The sequence below is a fragment of the Macaca mulatta genome, chromosome 14 (genome assembly GCF_049350105.2).
Source record: "Macaca mulatta isolate MMU2019108-1 chromosome 14, T2T-MMU8v2.0, whole genome shotgun sequence".
NCBI classification, from domain to species: domain Eukaryota; kingdom Metazoa; phylum Chordata; class Mammalia; order Primates; family Cercopithecidae; genus Macaca; species Macaca mulatta.
Genome location: NC_133419.1, coordinates 13,163,658 through 13,185,297, shown reverse-complemented (window position 1 = coordinate 13,185,297; position 21,640 = coordinate 13,163,658). Strand labels below are relative to the sequence as shown.

At 46.9% G+C, this 21,640-nt stretch overlaps 1 protein-coding gene across 2 annotated transcripts; it reads right to left on the bottom strand.

The window, feature by feature from the left end:
• Positions 1 to 1,864: 1,864 nt before the first annotated feature.
• PRPF19 (pre-mRNA processing factor 19) lies at positions 1,865 to 17,954 on the bottom strand. Of its 2 annotated transcripts, XM_028832525.2 has the most exons (17): positions 17,732 to 17,954; positions 16,731 to 16,818; positions 15,121 to 15,270; positions 14,868 to 14,944; positions 14,145 to 14,286; positions 13,988 to 14,061; positions 13,809 to 13,871; positions 12,910 to 12,951; positions 12,706 to 12,780; positions 12,265 to 12,340; positions 11,993 to 12,102; positions 10,567 to 10,722; positions 10,244 to 10,313; positions 9,926 to 10,011; positions 9,487 to 9,657; positions 9,230 to 9,335; positions 1,865 to 2,375 (listed from the first exon to the last, which is right to left on the bottom strand). In XM_028832525.2, the coding sequence occupies exons 5-17, from the start codon at positions 14,275 to 14,277 to the stop codon at positions 2,278 to 2,280; spliced, it is 1,260 nt and encodes a 419-aa protein (XP_028688358.1). In that variant the 5' UTR covers positions 14,278 to 14,286; positions 14,868 to 14,944; positions 15,121 to 15,270; positions 16,731 to 16,818; positions 17,732 to 17,954; the 3' UTR covers positions 1,865 to 2,277.
• Positions 17,955 to 21,640: the final 3,686 nt, after the last annotated feature.

Genomic DNA, 21,640 nt, shown 5'->3' with positions numbered 1-21,640 from the left:
GGGCAATGGTTCGGAACTGGTGAGGGACAGATTAGTCTCTCCGAGATGCATACTAGGGCTCCCCTTCTCTAGAAAAATGTACGTATGCGTAGACATACACCATGCTTCACAAAATCTTAGTGTAACTATAGCGTCCCCCCAACCCACGGATCCCCCAAGAACCTTTGTCCTTCAGTATCTCCTGCTTAGTTTTCCTGGAAAGGAAGGCAGGTCTGAAATACGCACATTATAGTTCCCTTGGCTCAGCCGCTCCTAACCAGAAACTGTTGGCTTTAGTGCTGTACCAGCCCTGAGGTCCAACTTAGCCCAGCACGTCCCCCAGTCGTGCCCTCAATCCTCTCCCACTCAAGTAACGCACTCTACTACCTGCAAACCATAGCTGTTGTTAGCCCACCTTGTACTAGGCAGTTGTCCTAACCTTTCTTTAAGTATGTCCTGCCTTGGAAGAACCGTATGATTGGTCTTTTTTTCCTCCCACCCTAAGATGGCATCTTGCTCTGTCACCCAGGCAGTACAGTGGCAGAATCTCGGCTCACTGCAACCTCCACTTCCCAGGTTCAAGCGATTCTCCTGCCTTAGCAGGAGTAGCTGGGATTACAGGCACCTGCCACCACACTTGGCTAATTTTTGTATTCTTAGTAGAGACGGGGATTTCACCATGTTGGCCAGGCTGGTCTCAAACTCTTGACCTCGTGATCTGCCCACCTTGACCTCCCGAAGTGCTGGGATTACAGGTTTGAGCCACCAGACCTGGCCCAGGTCTTTTCTTAATAATAAACACTTGTGTAAGTTAAATGGTTTATATTCAACTTGTATAAGTTAAGTGGTTTCTTTACTGGGGGGTTTTTCAAGTTTCCCTAGCTAGTAGGCATCCTGACCCTCCCAGCAGATACGGCACGCCCAAGCTTCCCTGACAGCAGAACACTGCCCAGCAAAACATGCCCGGAGGTCTCCTGTTACGTCCACAGTATGGCCCACCATACTTTGCCCCTAAAGCTCCCCACCTGGTAACACCCCATTTCTCAGCTCCCCTTCTCAGCACTATCTTTTGTCTGTAATCACTGACTCCCACACTTCCTCACCTCATATCCTCTTACCCCACTCCAGGCAGGCGGCCAGCCCCGACCTTCCATCGGGATGGCCCTTGTCAGGGGACTGTCAATCACCCCAGCCTGCACACCATAGTCTCCCCCTTAGCCACCATGACCTCCTTCCTGTTCCTCCATACATCTGGTTCAGTCCAGCCCTAAACCTGCTCTCTGCCTGCCAACACTCCTCCCCTCTTAGGTCCCTGTCATTCCGGCTTCAGCTTCATCATCACCACTTCAGAGGCCTTTCCTGACCTGCAATCTAAAGCAGTCACATGACCCTACAGGAATTCCCTATAAGGCACATTCATTAGTGGATCTTTGTCCCAAAACCAGTCCTACCTCAGCTTTTCAATCGCCATAGTCAATAAAAAAATCTCCTTTTTGACTTATGCCAGCTGAGGGCAGGCTTTCTAGCACCACAACTAAAGAACCCTGACGGAGATGCTCGGACCTCTCCACCAGCAAGATCCAGCTCATCCTCCCTGCAGGTCTCCCTCCCTTCCAGGCTTGTGTGGGAAACCAAGTCCACAAGGCAAGTGGCAGGACTAGTGACTTGAGGCCTTGAAACTCAAGGTCAAGAACCGCAGGAACATGGCAGATTTCAACTGCAGATTTGTTTTTATCTCTGCTGTGCAATTTAAAAAAGAGGGTAAGAGCTGTGAAAGGAAAGGAAGACGGGCTTCCCGGAAGCCAGTGCCCCAGTGTGTGCTCCCTCCCCTTGACCTTCCCAGCCCTGGGCGCTCCTGGTGCACACAGACACAGGGAGGTGGTTATGTTTATTGTTTTCTTTTTTTAATGAAACTAGATCGCTGCTTACAAAACCCTGCACAGCCCTCCTGCCCATCCCCTTCACAGTTCCCTTGGCTCGGCCTCTCCTGTCTCTGGGTGTGGAACAGCCACCACCGCGTCCACTGGACGACAGGAAGGGAGAGGCCCTGGGCCTTTAGAGGGTGACAGTTCTTCCTTCCACATCCGTTCCCATGGGGCCTGGAGGTGCATGGAGGTGCATGGATGAGGGTGGTCCATGCCACCATGGTTCTCAGGCCACCACTCAGACCAGAGTGAAATGATGTGAATGTCCCACCCCACAGAGCCCCCTCCCCCCACAGATTCCCCCCACCCCCCCAAACCCTAATTCTACCCCTCTACTGAGATGAGGCCCAGCTTCCATCAGAAGGGCCAGGGCCTACAGGCTGTAGAACTTGAGGCTTCTGTCCATGCCTGTTGAAGCGATGAACTTGGCGTGATGCCCGAAGGCCACCCCTGTGGTCAGGCCGCTATGCTCTGAGGAGAAAGATAAGAGGCAACTGTGAGAAGGCTTTTCCTCCTTTAGTCTGAACACTGATCCCTAATAACATGTTCCCAAACAATCAGGCCTTCCCTAATTAGTATTTATCACACCGCAGGCTCCTGTGTTTTCCCTAGGCTGACCTGCACACTACCCCCAGTGCCTCCCTCAGTGCCTGTCATTTTTCACCGGTAGGATGAATGAATAAAGCAATGCCAGCCCCCTTCTCACCAGAGCTTTCTGGGCAACTGCAATTCGGCTAGGTTTAGCTGAAAACCTCAGAGCTCAGCTTGTTTATGCTTAGGGCTCACTCCTTGCTCGTAAGTGGAACAGTCCATCGGCATGTTCTAGCTCATGGGGTTCCAACCCCAGGGCGCTCAGGCCCCTAACATAGAGCAGGACCAGATAAGGGGCAGATGGGGCTGGGCAACATTCCTCATGGGACTCAGGAAATTCATGAACATCTGCCCAAATTCCTTCTAGATTTAGGATCACACCTGGAGTCAATGAACTCCCCATTAAAAAGTTCACGCTGTATTTTCAGCTACCTAACTCAGCTCCGAATCAAAACACCAGGTACAGTACGGGGTGAAAACTGGTGAGTTATACTGTTAGGATGGACACGTTTGTTACACAAACACACTGAGCAGGGCTCGGGAGAATACCGGGCAAGAAGAAGTATCTTGTATCCTGCTCACAAACTGCTACTGAGGACGAGAATTTCATCAACACACACAGCAGTAGCTCCCATTCACGCAGCATCTTAAGTGAGCATCAGGCACCCTGTTAACCAGCATATTAGCATGCCACCTCCACAACACCAGCTGTCATACTCTGCAAAGCTATGCCAATATTCCCATTTTCTAGATGAAGGAGCTAAAGCTTTGAAAGGGAAAGTCACGTACCCAGGGCCACATAACTGCTATGTTAGAAACCCTGTTATCCATTCTCTCACCATCTCATACTTTTCTTCTCTAGCACTTATAATTGCAATTAAATGTGTGTGTGTGAAATTAATCCACATTTGCCTTTCTAACCTGACTATGAATTACATCAGTGCCCAAATCGGATCTGTCTTATTCACTGCTCTGTCCCACAACAGACTAAGACCCAATGCTGAGTAAGTACAACTGCAAATCCTGACTATGTGCCAGACACTGTTCTGACCTATGTATTCACAGACAGTCCCCGATTTACCATGGTTTGACTTGCAGTATTTTCAGCTTATGATGGATTTATCAGAATGTGGCTCCACCGTATGTCAAGGAGCACCTGTATGTATTTTCATCTAAACCTCAACAACCCCACTGAGTCTGTACTGTTACCACTCCCACTTTTCTGAGGCTCCAGAGAGGTTAAGTAATGTTGGATCTCAGAAAACAATACCCCAAAGTATGGTGGTTTGACATGCTGAGGGCTCTGAACCAAGGTCTCTCTGACCATGTCCTGCCCTCCTGTTTCTTGCCCCTCTTTCTCTATCTAAGGGCAGATCATCTGAAAGGAACATCATGAATTCCCTCCCTGGGAATCTCAACCAGGGAAAATGAACTGGTCTCACAAGAGAGAAGACTAGATGCCGGTCTTTGTCACATACTATCATGCATTATTTATCTAAGGTCTGCTCTGAGACAACTTTTATTACCTGAGAGACTCTGTAGTGCACTTCCTCCCCATCCCCCTACACAACTTGTGTCACCACCACCCCCTAGAAGCCTTAGGCCCCTACTCCCTTCTGCAGCTCAGGATGCCATAGAGTCATGTGTCACATAATGACATGTCGGCGATGGACCACACAATGGTCCCATAAGATTACAGAGGAGCTGAAAAATTCCTATCACCAAGTGATGTCATAAACATCTTCATGTCACCGTGCAATGCATTACTCACGTTTGTGGGGATACAGGTATAAACAAAACTACTACACTTGCAGTTGTATAAAAGTACAACAGCTGGGCACGGTGGCTCACGCCTGTAATCCCAGCACTTTGGGAGGCCAAGGCAGGCAGATCATGAGGTCAGGAGTTTGAGACCAGCCTGGCCAACATAGAGAAACGTCGTCTCTACTACAAAAAAAAAAAAAAAAAAAAAATTTAGCCAGATGTGGTGGCACATGCTTGAACCCGGGAGGCGGAGGTTGCAGTGAGCCAAGACCGAGCCATTGCACTCCAGCCTGGGTGACAGAGCAAGACTCCATATCAAAAAAAAAAAAAATGTATAACACAATTAGGTACAGTACAAATAACTACATTACTGGTTTATGTATAAGCATATCTCAGGGATATTGCTGGTTCAGCTCCAGGCCACCAATAAAGCAAATACGCAATAAGGCAAGGCACACAAATTTTTTTGGTTTCTCAGTACATATAAAAGTTATGTTGGCCAGGCATGGTGGCTCATGCCTATAATCCCAGCACTTTGGGAGGCCAAGGCAGGTGAATCACTTGAGGTCAGGAGTTCAAAACCAGCCTGGCCAACATGGGGAAACCCCGTCTCTACTAAATATACAAAAATTAGCCGGGTGTGATGGTGCACACCTGTGCTAGAACCCAGGAGGTGGAGGTTGCAGTGAGCTGAGATCGTGCCACTGCACTCCAGCCTGGGCGATAGAGACTCCATCTCAAAAAAAATGTTATGTTTACACTATACTGTAGTCTATTAAGTGTGTAATAACATTATGTCTAGTAAACAATGTACATACCTTAATCAAAAATACTTTTTTTTTTTTTTTTTGAGACGGAGTCTCGCTCTGTCGCCCAGGCTGGAGTGCAGTGGCCGGATCTCAGCTCACTGCAAGCTCCACCTCCCGGGTTCGGGCCATTCTCCTGTCTCAGCCTCCTGAGTAGCTGGGACTACAGGCGCCCGCCACCTCGCCCGGCTAGTTTTTTGTATTTTTTAGTAGAGACGGGGTTTCACCGTGTTAGCCAGGATGGTCTCGATCTCCTGACCTCGTGATCTGCCCGTCTCGGCCTCCCAAAGTGCTGGGATTACAGGCTTGAGCCACCGCGCCCGGCCAATCAAAAATACTTTATTGCTAAAACATGCTAACAACCATCAGACACCTCAGAGAGTTGTAATCTTTTTCCAAGACCCACCAGCGGGGTCTTGCCTTGATGCTCATGGCTGCTAACTGACAAGGGTGATGTCTGCTGAAGGCTGAAGTGGCTGTGGCAATTTCTCAAAATAAGACAACAATGAAGTTTGCCACATCGTTTCATTCTTCCTTTGACAAAAGATTTCTCTGTGATGGATGCTGTTTGATAGCATTTTACCCACAGCAGAACTTTCAGACTGGAACCAATCCTCTCAAATTCTGCATCTGCTTTATCAATTAAGTTTATGTAATATTCTAAATCCTTCATTACCATTTCACCAATGTTCACGGCATCTTCACCAGGAGTAGATTCCATCAAGAAACCACTTTCTTTGGTCATCCTTAACATCTCCTCATCCATTAAAGTTTTAACATAGACTGCAGCAACTCAGTCACAGCTGTAGACTCCATTCAGATTCTAGTTCTGTTACTATTTCCTCCACATCTGTAGTTACTCCCTCCACTGAAGTCTTCAATCCCTCAAAGTCATCCAAGAGGGCTGAAGGGTTGGAATCAATTTCTTCCAAACTCCTCTTTATGTTAATAGTTTAACCTCCTCCCATGAATCACAAATGCTTTTAAGGGCATGTAGAATGGTGAATCCTTTCCAGATTTTCAATTTACTTTGTCCAGATCCATCAAAGGAATCACTATCCATGGCAGCTATAACTTTATAAAACATATTTCTTAAGTAATAAGACTTGAAAGTCAGAATTACTCCTTGATCCATAAGCTGAAGATTGGATGTTAGCAGGCATGAAACATCTGCATCTGAGCTTTAGGGTAATGAGGTGCACTGTGATATTTTGAAAGGACTCTATTTTTCTGAACAGTACCTTTTAATGGTGGGCTTAAAAAACATTCAGTAAACCATGCTGTAAACAGACGTGTTGTCATCCAGACTTTGTTGTTCTATTTACAGAGCACGGGCAGAGTAGATTTAGCCCTGCATTCTTAAGGGCGCTACAATTTTCAGAATGCTAAATGAGTTTTGGCTTCAATGTAAAATCACCAGCTGCATGAGTCCCTAACAAGGGAATCACTCTGATCTTTGCAGCTTGGACACCAGGCATCGACTTCTCTCTAGCTGTGGAAGTTCTAGACATCACCTTCTTCCAATAGAAGGCTATTCCATCTACACTGAAAATCTTTTGAGTGTAGCCCCCGTCAATGATCTCAGCTAGGTCTTCCGAATAACTTACTGCAGCTTCTACATCAGCATCTGCTGCTTCACCGTGCACTTTTCTGTTATGGAGATGGCTTCTTTCCTTAAACCTCATGAACCAACCTCTCTGTTAGCTTCAGACTTTTCTTTCAGCCTTCATAGAATTCAAGAGTTAGGATCTTGGTCTGGATTACGGTTTGGCTTAAGAGAATGTTGTGGCTGGTTTGATCTATCCAGACCACTGAAACTTTCTCCGTATCAGCAATAAGGTTGTTCTGCTTTCTTATCATTCGTGTGTTTACTGGAGTAGCACTCTTAATTTCCTTCAAGAATTTTCCTTTGCTTTCATAACTTGACTAACATTTGGCATTAAGAGGCCTAGCTTTTAGCCTATTTGGCTTTTTGCATGCCTTCCTCACTAAGCTCAATCATTTCTAGCTTTGAGTTTTAAGTAAGAAACATGGGACACTTTCTTTCACTTGAACACAGAGAGAACATAATACAGTTATTAACTGGCCTAGTTTCAATATTGTTGTGTCTAAGAGAACAGGGAGGTCTGAGAGGGAGAGAGATGGGGAACGGCTGGTGGGTGGAGTGGTCAGAACACACACACCATTTCATTTATCGATTTAGTATCTTATATGGGCACATTTCATGGTGCCCCCCCAACAATTACAATAGCGACATCAAAGATCATTAATCAGAGATCACCATAACAGACACAATAAATCATGAAGTTTGAAATACTGTGAGAATTACCAAAATTTGACACACAGACACAAAGTGAACACATGTTGTTGGAAAAACGGCACTGACAGACTTGCTCGGGGCAAGGTTGCCAAAAACCTTCAATTTATAAAAAGCAAAGTATCCACAAAGTACAATAAAGCTAAGTGCAATAAGACAAGGTATGCCTATCCTATACTTTTTTGGTATTATTTTAAGCATACTCTTTCCCCTTATAAAAAAAAGTTAATTGTAAAATAGCATCAAGCAGGCCCTTTCAGGAGGTATCCGAGAAGAAGGTATTATCATCCATAGGAGATGACAGGTTTACGTGTGTTAGTGCCCCGGAAGACCTTCTGGTGGGACAAGATGTGGAGGGAGAAGACAGTGATGTTGGTGCTATGGTTAGGCTTCGTGCCCCGACCCAAATCTCGTCTTGAATTGTAGTGCCCGTAATCCCCACGTGTTGTGGGAGGGAGCCAGTGGGAAGTAATTGAATCATGGGGGTGGTTACCCCCATGCTGTTCTCATGATAGTGAGTTCTCACGAGATCTGATGGTTTTATGAGGGGCTTTACCCCCTTTGTTCAGCATTTGTCTCCCCTGTCACCATGTGAAGAAAGATGTGTTTGCTTTCCCTTCTGCTATGACTGTAAGTTTCCTGAGGCCTCCCCAGTCACTGGGAGTCAATTAAACCTCTTTCCCTTATAAATTACCCAGGCAGTTCTTCACAGCAGTGTGAGAACGGACTAACACAGTTGGTGATCCTGATCCTGTGTAGGTCTAGGGTAATGTGTGCTTGTGTCTTAGTTTTTAATAAGAAAAGTTTAAAAAGTAAAAAATAAAAATTAAAAAAATTAGAAAACAGAAAAAAGCTTATAGAATAAGAATGTAGAGAGACAATATTTTTGTACAGCTGTACAATGTGTTTTTGTTTTAAGCTAAATGTTATTACAAAATAATCCATTTTTTTAAGTTTATAAAGTAAAAGTCAGTTAAGGCTTATTACTGAAGAAAAAGCTATTTATGAATTTAGTAAAACCTAAATGCACTGTGTTTATGAAGTCCACAGCTGTGTACAGTAATGTCCTAGGCCTTCACATTCACTCACAACTCACTCACTGAACGCAACTTCCAGTCCTGCAAGCTCCATTCATGGCAAGCAATATACCAGTGTACCATTTTTAAAAAATCTCTTCTACCTTATTTTTACTGAACCTTTTCTATGTTTAGATTGGTTTAGATACACATATACTCACCACTGTGTTATAACTGTACTCACTACATGTAATATGCTGTACCGGTTTGCAGCCCAGGAGCAGTAATAGACTACACTAAGGTTATAGCAACAGCCTTGGTGTGTAGCAGGCTACACCATTCAGATACGTGTGAGTTCACCCTACAATGGTCACACATGATGAAATCACCTAACAAGACATTTCTCAGAACATATCCCCATTATTAAAGGATATATAGACTGTATAAGCTTCAATCATCTGACCTTTCTGCAGGTCTAATATAATGTGGGCCTCCCATGCATATGCACGTCATTAAAATGGCTTTCCTCCTGTCACTCTGCCTAATGTTCATTGATTTTAGATTCAGTTATCAAACCTTCAGAGGGAGGAGTTTTCTCTCCCTTCAGTAACCTGCCCAATGCCACACGGCATGAAGTGGCAGAGCGACTACTAGCATCCACTGCCACGCAGTCTGACTCAGTCTGCTTCCTTAGCCATAAAGCTCTGCCTCAGGTGGTAACCGAAAGCTGCTTAGGTAAATTCATGCAAGTCCTAGAAATTCCTAACCCAGTGAGGCTTTCCTCCGGGCCTGGGCACCTAGAGACCCCAGGAGCCCAGGACCAGCCTCTACCTGTAAAGTGAAGAATCTCCGTCCATTGTTTGCAGATGTAGATCTGGACATCCGTGCCCCCAAGGGCTAGGTAGGTACCACTCTGGTCGAAGATCAGTGACTTTACCTGCCAGAAACAGAAAGAGAGAAGGTCACACAAGGGGAACAGAAACTATGGGGCAATTGCGGATAAGCAGAAGCAATTAGATTAATTCAATAAATAATCGACAAACAAGGAGACACAATGGAAAGCTGGGTGGGGCGGGGGAAGGGCATACCTCGAAGTTGTTATCTAGCTGCAATGTCTTAAAGTTCTTAAGCTTGCGCAGATCCCATAGCTTGACAGAGGAGTCATCAGCCGCTGTAGCCAGGTAGTAACCATTCTCAGAGAAGGCGATGCTAGTGATGGGGCCCGAGTGGCCAGGGAAGTTGGCCACATTAGTACGTTCCTACAGTGGTGGTGGGTAGTAAAACACGTCACCCACAGATCATGAGAGGAAGAAAATGGAGCTCACCAAACCCCTACCTGAGATGTCCCTCACTGTCCTTCCAGGAAGGCCAGCCAGCGGGACCCCGCAGACCACACCATCATATCACACAGGCATAGCCAGCGACGGCCCCTTCAGTGCCAGGTGCCACAAGCACCTCATCAGCACCACGTTGTCACAAACACCCGCTCTGGCCCTGGGCCTCAGATGGAAGCCCACCGTGTCCTACCTTCAAGTCCCAGATCTTGATCTGAGAGTCCATGGTTCCTGTGCCAAAGATGAGTCCATCAGGGTGGAACTGTGCACAGGTGAGAGCTGTGGAGGAGGAACACGGACCTGTGGTCAGAGCCCACCAGGGAGAGACTAAGAGCAGCAAAGTTAGGTTCCTTGTTCTTCACGATCCTCAGTGCACCCAGCACAAAGCCTGCACTAGGCAGGTGCTGATGGTAAATGTATCTTTAGAACAAATAAGCAAACGACTAAATAAAATGTAAAAGTAAATAATAAATAGCAAACAAAAAGGCTGAGCGCCTACGAGGCAACTTACAGCAGCCAGAGGTCTCATCTGTCACCTTGGTGAGCACACGCCCTGTCTGGATGTCAGAGAAAGCCCAGTACTGGGGGGAAAAAAAAAGAGAGAGAGAGAGAATGGAGTCAGCGAGAAAGTGGGTCCCAGGCTTTGGTGGCCTTTCAGGTAGACAGAGCCCCTGGTCTGGTAAACCCTGGCAAACCTAGCACCTCCCAGCAGAGAGGAAACATTCTCCTTTGAGGTTCTGGGGAAGCAGCTGGGGTGGGAAGATGTTCCCGCCACCCAGGATGTTCAAGCTTGGGGACCAGCAAGCCTCTCCAGGGCACTGGCTGGGACCGCACCTGATCATCAGAGGAGCTCAGGAGATAGTCACCAGTGGCGTGCAGGCTGAGGCCTGTCACAGCACTCTCATGGGCCCGAACCACCTGTACACAAGAGGCATTGGGGACCGACCAAATCCTGATAGTGGCATCGGGGGAAGCAGAAAACACCAGGTCCTACAAGGAAAACAAAGACAGAGTATCAGAGTCAGAGAAGAGACACAGATCAAAACAATGTTATAAAAGGGGGCAGGGGATGCCCAAAACTACCAACAATTGCTTCACCTTTCAGCCCTGCCCTCCCTGGAACCACCTACCCACCCAAAGGTGCCCACAACAGCCAATGGTAAACGCTATTAAAGTCGTAACTCATACATCATCAGGGCTTGTGGAGGCGTCCGCGCCATCTAGTGGTAAAAAGGCTAACTGCAACAGAGAGCAATTTTCCCATTTCCAGGACCAAAGGAAGAATGTAGCTAGTACAATTGAGGGACTGAATTTTTTATTCTATTTCATTGAAATTTAAGTAGCCACATGTAGCTAATTGCTACTGTACTGTATGGCACAGGTCTGGGCAGTACTGGGACTCGAAGGGGCTGCATGGCTGTATTTCAGTGCATCCCACATTTATGGATTTCCAGGGTAAGTTAGTTTTCCAAAAGATTTGGGGCAGGGAGAGAATTTCGTATCACTCACTCACCAATTTTTTGTTTAGTTAGGATATTAAAAGCCACAAGGCAAAAATAACTACCATCTTTATCAATACAATTTCATGAGACCTAACTATTAATACCCCATAAGCAAGAAAACAGTGCCCTCGATTTGAGTAATTTAGTCATGAAAAATTCACCATGTCATTCTTAACATTTCTCATTTCCCTAAGGTCCAAGGGAAAGCTCGACTGGGAAGCGCTAAACCAACCACTGTCCTGCAGCCCCAAACCCAAACTGTCTTAGGCTTGAAATTCGAATCCCATAATATCATTAATTCAGTCCCATGAGTTACCTTTACCCTATAAACCAGAGGTTCTATTTACAACCCACACCACTTTCAATAGTCAACATGACTTTTACCCGTCTCGGAGGGTCATGAGAAAGCAAATACATCTGTCTTCCTCATACCTGTGAGTTGAGATTGAGTTGAGCTTTGTTTTCTGTAGTTTATATGACGAACACTATAAGATTTTTTCTTTCCCTAATATAAAACTTTTCAATGAATATGCTTGTCAAACTACACATTTCCCTTCTCTCCCTGGCTGGAAGACCACTGCTTTCGAAGGTCTCACGCAGAGTGAAGGGCAATCTCCACAACTCCAAAGTGAAGCCCTTCCAAGTGCCCACTCAGGAGTCAGCGCTCTTTCTCAGCCCCACTTCACAGAGACAGCAGGGGGGCGAGGGACAAACAACAGCCAAGGAAAGAAGATCCAAAGGTGGCAAGAACCCCTTACCTGGGAAGGGTGAAACACCACGCTGGTGACCTTCTTGGTATGGCCTTTGAGGGTAGCCAGGATTTGTTCCGAACTTTTGTCAAACACAACGACATTTTTATCTGCCCCACCTGGAGAAGACCCAAAGAGACCATACAATGAGTCAGGCCCACCCAGGCCCTTTTGCTGAAGGAAATGCTTTTGTCCCCATGCCCATGAAGAGGACAAGGCGCATGCAAATTCCCCGCTGCCCCTCCCCACCTTGGCCTGCTGGGCTAGGCCCAGACTCTCACCAGTGAGGATCTTGTTAGTGTCAGACGGGCAGAGGTCCAGGGCCAGGATCCCAGGAATGCTGGCACTGTGCAACCCCTTTGCAGAGAGACACACCAAACCCTGTCACAGCCAAATCACAGCAGGCCACAAAGCCACAGGTCTCCCCTACTGCCATCCCCAGTCACCCATGTTCTCAGGGGAGCAAGAGTTACTTCTACTCCTTATCCATATCTCTTGGCTATCTGCCTGCTGCGGTAACTCCTTCACTGCATCACTGGGAAACCCACAACTGGGCAGGAAGAGGAGCCCTGACAGCTCAGCAGCCCAGGCAAGAAACAGCGCCAGGAACAGTGCCAGGAGCCCGGGACAGCTCTGTACTCAGCACTCCCCATGCTGGCCCGCCCACCCCAGACACAAAACAGGAGGGCTGTCTCCAAGACAGTGAAGACCCAGACACTCACCACATGGGACGCCACCTGCCGGTATTTGCTGAGCTCTTCTGGCTTCACCAGCTCCTCAGGCACAGTCTTCCCTCTCTGAGAAAATGAAAAAGCCCCCAAAGTACAGCAGCAATGAATCCAAGATCAGCCAGCCCCCTTTCTCCTAAGGGGTCAACTGCCTCCCACCAGGCCAGCTCTTTCTCCTGGCTTCAAAAGAGAACTCACCTTCTTGCGCTCCGTGGTTAGCACAGTGGCTTTGTCTTGAAGCTGGGGAAGAATAGGCTCAATGTGAGACAAATTATCTTGCAAGGAGAAAAGCACATTGGATGCTGGTCACATCTGTGCTTTCACAAGCAACACCCAGAACTTGCTATCTGCCAATTTCTACATTACAGGCTTAAAGGCATTCTCTCTTCTTACTTCCATCCCAGCTTTATAAGGGGGGTGTTGATGACCTTATTTTACAGCTGAGGACACTGAGCCTCAGAGAAGTGAAGTCAATTGCCCAAGGTTGCAGAGGTGATAAATAGCAGAGCAGGAATGGAGGCCAGGACTGTAGAGCTCCCATAGGTCTACATGCCACTCAGCCAAGGGCTCAGACACATGCTGACAATTTGAACTGCTCAGAAAGACACTAAAAAGCCCTGCAAATGAGAATCCCACTGGACTTGCAATCAGGAGCCCAGCTCTGCCTCTGATGTGTCTTTCATCTGTAAAATAAGGATTATAATTCCTGTCCTATTGCCCTCATAGAAAAAAAGCAAGAAAATATATAAAAGTAGTTTACTATCTGCAAATAATACCCAAAACAATAAGGGCTAAAAGGTGCACTTATCAGTAATTAAATCGTTTAGATTCCCACATCAAGCCTATAAAGTGGATATTATTACATTCTCAGTTTAGAAGCTACAGAAATGAGACTTGGAAATCGGCTAAGGAAGCCAAGGTCATGTAGCTTACAAGTAGTGGCATCAAAATACAAACCCAGGCAATCTGGGCCCAGAATCCACGCTCTGCACCACTCAACTCCCAAAAGCATAGCGATTTTAGTCACGATGGACTCTAGACAGATGGGGAAAAGTAAGGGCCCATCAGCACTCCCACCAGGTGAGAGCAGGACTTACCTTCTGAATAATCTCTGGGGTCATTCCCACCAGCTCACCCAAATCCATTGGCTCGCCCGCACCCTGAAGAGAAGAAAAGTGAGGGTGAGGGGCACAGAGCACCAAAGACACCTACATAAGGACAGCTCTGTGGGCCACTGCACACAAATGGGCTGTGGTAAGGGAAGGGGGACACTTACTACAACACTTGGTTGGGAACTTGGCACAGCCTGGGGCACAATGAGACCAGCCTGTGGTTTCAGGGTAGCCAGAGCTGAGAGAAAAGACGATGTTAGAAATGGGATATTACAAAGCAGAACCAGCTCAGGGTGGGGGATGGCAGGGGGCAGGCTGCACCTTCTCGGGCAGCAGTGACTTCCTTGGTGAGACGGGCAATGACACGGCAGGCGGCATCGTGCTGGTACAGAGCGTGCGACAACTCTTGGCGGGTTGTCTGCAGCTGCTGGCGCAGAGTGAAGCTGTGCAGCATGACTGCATCCTGGGAGAGGCAAATATTACTGTGAGCTGAGGCGGGGGGCGCAGGGAGCACCCAGTGGAGCCAGCTCTTGGGGAGTGGATGCTGCCTCCTATCCCACAGCCTAGACCAGTATCAGTGACCCAAACAATATCCGAGCACCATGAATATGCCAGCAGACACTCTTGAGCTCCTACCCCAAGCCAAACACTGGGCACACAGACAGGAGTGGCAGTCAGCTCTTTCCCATCCCTACTTTCCCTAATTTACTGGCAAATTCCAGCTGTCATGCCGTCACCTCTCTAAAAGTGGATAACAACACTGCTGCTGCTGCTATTTATTGATTGCCCTCTTTGTGTCAGGCACTGTGCCAGACAGTCCTGCAGGATGTATTCAATCATTCAGTTCATAATTCTAGAGCACCTACTACGTACCAGGCGCTCTCAGTGCTGGGGATACAACAAAGAATAAAACAAAACCCTGATGTCACAAAACCCTGATGATGATTATCTAAATAATTCTCCATCCTTCCCACCCCCAAGTCCTAACTCAGCGATGCATTCTCTTCAAGTGGGGAAGATGCTAATTCTCTTGCAGGAACTCACCCACTCATCCTGCAAGGCTTTCAGAATGGCCGGGATGCTGGTGGCTGAGGGAGGCTTGGGCCGGATTGGGTGAGCAACTGCCGAAAGGGAAAGTAGGTATGAAGAGCATAACCCAGGGACCTCCCCTGCCATCACATCTTTTCCTTTTAGCCATAAACAGCCCACCATCTCCTCCTCCAGTGCATTGGCACCACCTCCCATCCTCTCAGGCTCTGAGCTAAGATGGCCCTAGACTAAGGCAGCCAATAGGCACCTTTGATGTCGATGAGCTGCTCCTCGGAGAGAGGCTGGTTGTTGATGGGGTCGGTACCATTCTCTGCAATGTACTTCTCAATGAGCCGCCGCTCATAAACATGATTAGAGACAGGGGACACACATGGGTGCTCCGGCACTTCATTAGAGACTGTAGAGAAAAGGCCGGCAGTGAGCTTGGAGTGAAGGCAATCTTGAGCCTAGAGGATTCCTCATCTGCTATTAGCCCCAACAAGACTAGGCATCCTCACAATCAACTAGCAAAAAGCAAGACATCTGACCCTAAGCCAGTTCTGTACTGGCCCCAGAATGCTTTCCAGCTGTGGAACTAGCTTTTCCTTTAGTCTCCTGACAATCAGATAGTCAACAAATAATTATTAACAACTACTATGTGCCAAGCACCTAGAGAACAGCAGTCCATTATCGCCACCTAATATCTGAACAATGATTGTGTACTCTATGAATACAGTTTACTCCATGACATGGAGACACACATGAAGCCATTCAAATCCCTTCCATCCATCTTAGTCTATAGCTCCAGAGGGATTATCAAAGAAATCATAAAGTCTGAGAATATAGGAATAACAAACTCAGTTTCTCCTATTCTCTCACAAAACAAAATACTTCTGTGACCTCAGATGTGACCATCCGGGTGTCCTCCAATTCAATTCTGACACCAGGTACCTGGAGATAGTGTCAGATCACACGGGTTGAGGTCTCAGTCCCACCAGACTCCCCCACCCCTTCAGATGCCAATCGCAAGCTCCAGGTTGTTTGACCTGTTCTTCTGATCTACCAGCTGTAAATCAGGGTTCCCATGACCCCCTTTTTGGGTTCAATTAATTTTCAACAGTGACTCACAGAATTGTGGGAAACACTTATGTTGACCAGTTTATTATAAAGGATATTACAAAGGGTATAGATGAAGAGGTGCATAGGATGAGGTATGGGAGAAGGAGTACAGAGCTTCCCATGCCCTCCCTGGGCACCCCACCCTCCAGGAACGCCCACATGTTCTGCTATACAGAAGCTCTTTGAATCCTGCCCTTTTGTATTTTTATGAAAACTTCATTACAAAGGCATGATTCAATAAATCACTGGTCACTAGTGACAACTTCAGCCCCTCTCGTTCCCCAGGTAAGTGGGGGGTAGGACTGAAAATCCCAACTTTCTAATACCCTTTAGTCTTTCTAGGTGACCAGTCCCCATCCTGAAGCTATTGACGTCTGCCAGCTACCAGTCAACTGATTAGGATACAGGCAGACACTTATCACCTGGAAGATTCCAAGGAGCAAAGTGGCAATCATTACAATAAAAATATTTACATGGCACATGTCTATGTGCCAAGCACAATTCTAGGCATACAGTACAGTAATTCATGTTCACAACAACCCGCAATAGAGGTATCATTTACACTCTTGCCTGCATAGACTGTGCGCCCCTTGAGGATAAGGATTACAGCTGGTCTCTCACTTCCAGTACAATGCAGATGCCCCCGGGGCACTCGGTAAACATCTAACGAATGAGTGAACCCTGCCAGGAAAGATAGTGCTGGGGAACGTAAAAGAGAGCTTTCCCAAGACTGGAAGGAAACAATGAATATGAAGGTACTTTGCGAGCTGTAATTTCTTCAATGTGAGGGATTCCTTTTCCATCATTTCCCTTCCTTCTTCCCCCTCTCTGGATCAACGTACAGGTTCTGAGAAGAGACGGAGGTGAATAGCAAAAGGGAGGGGAAACGAGTAATCTGATGAAACAACGAAAAGGGAAAGGAAAACGTATGTACGTCATGATAAAATATCAAAGGGAAAGATAGTGGAAGGTATGGAAAAAGCAAGGATTCAGGCTCCAAACTCCGTGTCACCTAACTACGTCACCCAGCTCTGCCATTGACTAGCTACGCATTCTTAGATAAGCCCCGCTCTTCCTGAGCCTTGCCTCCTCATTTGCAACACCAGGATCTTTTCTCCTTTAGGGAATTCTTGTGAGGATAAAATGAGATCCTAGACTTGGAAGCGCGTTGTAAACCAATAAGGGCTTTATAAATGTGCGCTGTTTTTAATTAGTCATACACTGTAAGGCTGGGAGCCATATACCTAGCTGCCAGCCTTGCCTACCTCTAACTCATCATGTGACCTTTACAAATTGCAAAAGCTGCGACTATCCGAGCAAGGCCTCACAAAATATCCAGTGCAATGCTCTCAATTTTGCAGATGGGGAAACCGAGGCACAGAGCCTTAAGCCAATTCACAAAGCCAACAGGAGGCGGACCCTGGACAAGACCTCGGGTTTCCTGACTCTTACATCAAGGCTGTTTCCCCTGCACCAGCTCCCTCTGTCCAGGCCTGTTTCCACTCGGTAGAATGAGGCGACCTGCCTCAGTAATGCCTGCGACAATAAACCTCCGGCACTATGTAAACTGCGGAGCACTGCGCAAATGCACCCCGCTCCGAGGGGAGGGCTCCGGGGCTGACAGGCCGCCGCTCTGCCTCTGGAGCGCCCCATTCCCGCCTCCACCCCGGCCCCGGCCCCGGCGCCGCAGTGGCCCGCACACGCTCCCGCGCCGCTCTCCGGCCTCCTGCGACCCGCGCTCGGCCGCAGGCAACACTCACTGGAGCAGATTAGGGACATGGCGCCGTTGCCGCGCTCCCAGGCGCCACACGCCGGACTCCGGGACTGGCTTCTGAGCCTCCGCGAGCCACTTCCGGTCCCCCGCTGCTGCCGGGACTGCTCAGCTGCGAGCTGGGAGCCGCCAGTCGAGCGATGCTCGCGTAGCGCTTCACGTGGGAATGGGGACAGCCGCGCGCCACTGCCTCCAGCACCTAACGGAAATAGACCTTTCCCAGAATGCAGCCGGGCAGGAAAGGGCCCGCCACGAACACTCGGTTATTTCCGGATTGACTCGGCTCGTTCCGTAAAGCGCCCGGGGATTGGCGGGGGCGTCGGAAGAGAGGAGACTCGAAACTACATTTCCCATGATGCAGTGAGAACTTAAAACCAAAGCAATTGGACAGCACTTGTTTTGACAACTGTGCGGCACTGTGTCACGGGACCCTGGTCTTTGAAACCTTGGTGTGCGCGAGAATTTCCCAATTTCCCATTGTTAAAATGCAGATTCCTCGGATCTGCGTAGACAGACTGCGCCCCACGCTATTCTAAGTCAGGTGTTTCTCGGGCCACCCTTTAAGAGACACTGCTGGATGGCCTGGTGTTAAAAATACAGAGGCAGATGGGTACAGGAACTAAGAAAACGGCTAAGACAGCGTTTTGGTCCTGACTACTACCGTTTCGCTCTGTGATTTGGGGCAATTCACATTGGCTTCCCTGCCCTTTCTTCTTTGTCAAAAGACAAAATCACAACAAATTTAGTTTAAAGTTTTTTGTTTGTTTTTGTTTTTTGGTTTTGTTTTGTTTTTGTTTTTGTTTTTAAGAGACGGACTCTGGCAATGTTGCCCAGGCTGGAACGCAGTGGCTATTCACAGGTGCAATCGTAGCAATCATGGCTATCACAGGTGCATCCTGGAACTCCTGGGCTCAAGTGATCCTTCTGCCTCAGCCTCCAGAGTAGCTCTGGGACTTAGGGTGCAATTCTATAAAATTGGGCAGCGCCTTACACTATAAAATCTAATGGTTGTTCCAATGAGCTGAACAGGGGAGCTTGGTTTTTTAGACAGAAAAGGACTGAGGAAAACAGAAACAGAACAAAAATGGGATTGGTCATTTGGTAATCTCAAAATTACTTTTCTTGTAAAGGTTAAAGTGGAGGGTACTTCTTTATCATGCCATGTAAAACTTGCCTGTTTGGGAATTTAGCTCTCCCCGCCAACACACATGCACACACACACTCTCTCTCAGAAGGTCATAAAGATCTTAGTTTCAGCTCATTGGGGTGGAACTTCGGCAGGACTCTTTTTAGCTTGGTCTGTTAGGCCTAGCGCAAGAGCTCAGTCCAAACCAGTGGCCTCTTATCAATTTATTTTGTATTTTCTGTTTCTCTTCCAGCTCAGATAGTGTATGATTCTTTGTGGATATCTGTAAGATAAGATACTCTCAGGAATCATGCAAAAGACATGTGGTGTGGACTATAAGGTATCAAGACAAACGGGCAGGATGAACAGGATGTGTGAGTGAGAGGGACTTTGACAGGTGGGCAGTATTCAGAGGAGAAGGAGAAGGAAAGGCATTCCAGAAGGAGAAACAATGTAAGCAAAAGCTTGGAGAGAAAAATAAAAGTTACAGGTACAAAAGGTAGTATGGCATAGTGGCCAAGAGCATGGACTCTGAAGTCAGACTGTGTGCTCAAATCCTAGCACCACCCAGGTGATTAACTGTATGAACTTCTCTATGCCTTAGTTTCCTCATCTGTAAAACAGAGGGAGTGATGACAGGGGTAGAACTAACTCGCTGAACTCTTATGAGGAGTTAATATGCAAAAGGGCATTTCATCTCTCTCTTGCACCAACAAAGTAGCTTGCCACTTGTTCCTTGCTTCCAGCCTGGCCTCCTCCTCCTAATCTACTTTCCACAGAGCAGCCAGTGATCCGCTTTGAATGAAATATCGATTCATGTTATTCCCCAGGCATTTCATTCATCCAACAAATATTGATTGGGTACTTCCTATGTGCCAAGCCCTATTCTAAAAACTGGAGATAGAAAAGGTCAACAAGAAAGACACAGTTTCTGCTCTTTTGGAGCTTACACTGTACTGGGAGTGGTGGGAGCACAGAGACAATCAACACTTAAGAAGAAAATTCCAGAGTAGTAGTGCTATGAATGCAACAAATCAGAGCAAAGTAGACAGAGGTGCTGGGGATTGGAGGAATGGCTGCTTTAGACAGGGCACTTAGAGAGTGCATCTTTGAGGAGCTGATTTTTTTTTCGCTGAGAACTGAATGAGGGTATGGAGCAAAAAAGTTTCTCCTCTGCCCTCTAAAGATTTGCTGAAATTAACTGACAAACGACAGAATAACAGGAGAAACGACATACAAGTGTATTAGTGTGCAAGTGTGCACAGCAGTCATACAAAATATGAGGCTCAAAGAAGGAACAGGTGGCTGATGCTTACTTAAATGGCACCCAGGAAAGAGGGAGATGGGGGAAATGTAGGCAATTTTGAGGGCTAGCAAATAATTTTTAGGGGAAATGAATGAGCCCCAAGAACAGACAATGCCTTGGGACAAAATTCTTATGAGCTCTGGAGGAGGTGGCAACAAATTGTGGGAAGGTGAGGGGCAGAACTCCATTGTGAACAAAGGTTGTCTTATACTCATAAAGTCTCCCAGGTAATCTGTTATAGCTCCCTCAGAAGAATAGATTAAAAGTCTCTCTAGGTGTAGTGGTGAGTTGATGACTTTTAGTTTTTATTCTTCTCTAGTGGTTAATCTTTCCTGGTTATTTGATGAGTTTCCTGTGAAGAGGGATTTGAGACAATTGCACTTCTTTTGGAAGAAATTTTCTGAGATAAGGGAACTTCTAGAGAGAGCTTCTACCTGCACTTAGGATGGGGGTCAGTGGGCAAGAGAAGGTTAGAAAGTCCTTGGTTCTAAGGCAGCTTCTAAGACCTTCCCATTTCTTTTCATTCAAAAGTGCTCAGCATGCTGTAACCTCAGGACCAATCCAAACTGGGCCTACTCTTTTGATAATAGAATGTCATGTTCTCTTGTAGGTATGACAGAGCCGAAACTCCAAGTCATGTCAGCAGGACATGCACAATAGAAAATGCTTTGACATCTAACAACACCCAGAACCAATGATTCTTCCCTGTAGTACCAAGAAGACCTAGACTTGAACAGAACCTAAATGCTAGAACTGTTTCAGGAGCAAAGGGTCTATTGACGAGAAAGATCCAGGGCGAAAATCCACCTCAACATACCCGTGTAGTCAAATTTGAAGCCCTCCAATCAGACCCTGCCAAGCAAAAATTCCTAATTCTTTTCCTTGCCCTCTGTATTAGTCTGTTTTCACACTGCTGATAAAGACATACCTGAGACTGGGCAATTTACAAAAGAAAGAGGTTTAATAGGACTTTTAGTTCCACGTGGCTGGGGAAGCCTCACAATCATGGCAGAAGGCAAGGAGGAGCAAATCACGTCTTACATGAATGGCAGCAGGCAAAAACAAAAAGCTTGTACAGGGAAACTCCTGTTTCTCAAAACCACCAGATCTCATGAGACTTATTCACTAACACAAGAACAGCACAAGAAAGACCTGCCCCTGTGATTCAATTACCTCCCACTTGGTCCCTCTCTTAACATGTAGGAATTCAAGATGAGATTTGGGTTGGGATGCAGCCAAACCATATCACCCTCTGACCCCTTAAAACTTGCCCCAGTTAGGGAAAATTAGGGAGACAGATTTGAGCCATGCCTCCAGTCTCCTTGCTGGGTGGCCCTGCAATAAAGCCTTTCTCCACTCAAAAGCTGGTACCATAGTATTGGCTTCTATGTGCATCAGGCAGTAAGCCTCTATTTGCTCAGAAACAATACTAAAGCACCATACTTTGGGGTATCATTCTCTGAGCC

Coding starts and splice junctions, on each gene's coding strand:
- PRPF19 (XM_028832525.2), bottom strand. CDS start 14,277: ATGCTGCACAGCTTCACTCTGCGCCAGCAGCTGCAGACAACCCGCCAA. Junction 10,012..10,243: donor AGATGAGACCTCTGGCTGCT/GTAAGTTGCCTC, acceptor CCTCCTCCACAG/CTCTCACCTGTGCACAGTTC. Junction 2,376..9,229: donor GGAGATTCTTCACTTTACAG/GTAGAGGCTGGT, acceptor CTTTCTCCTCAG/AGCATAGCGGCCTGACCACA.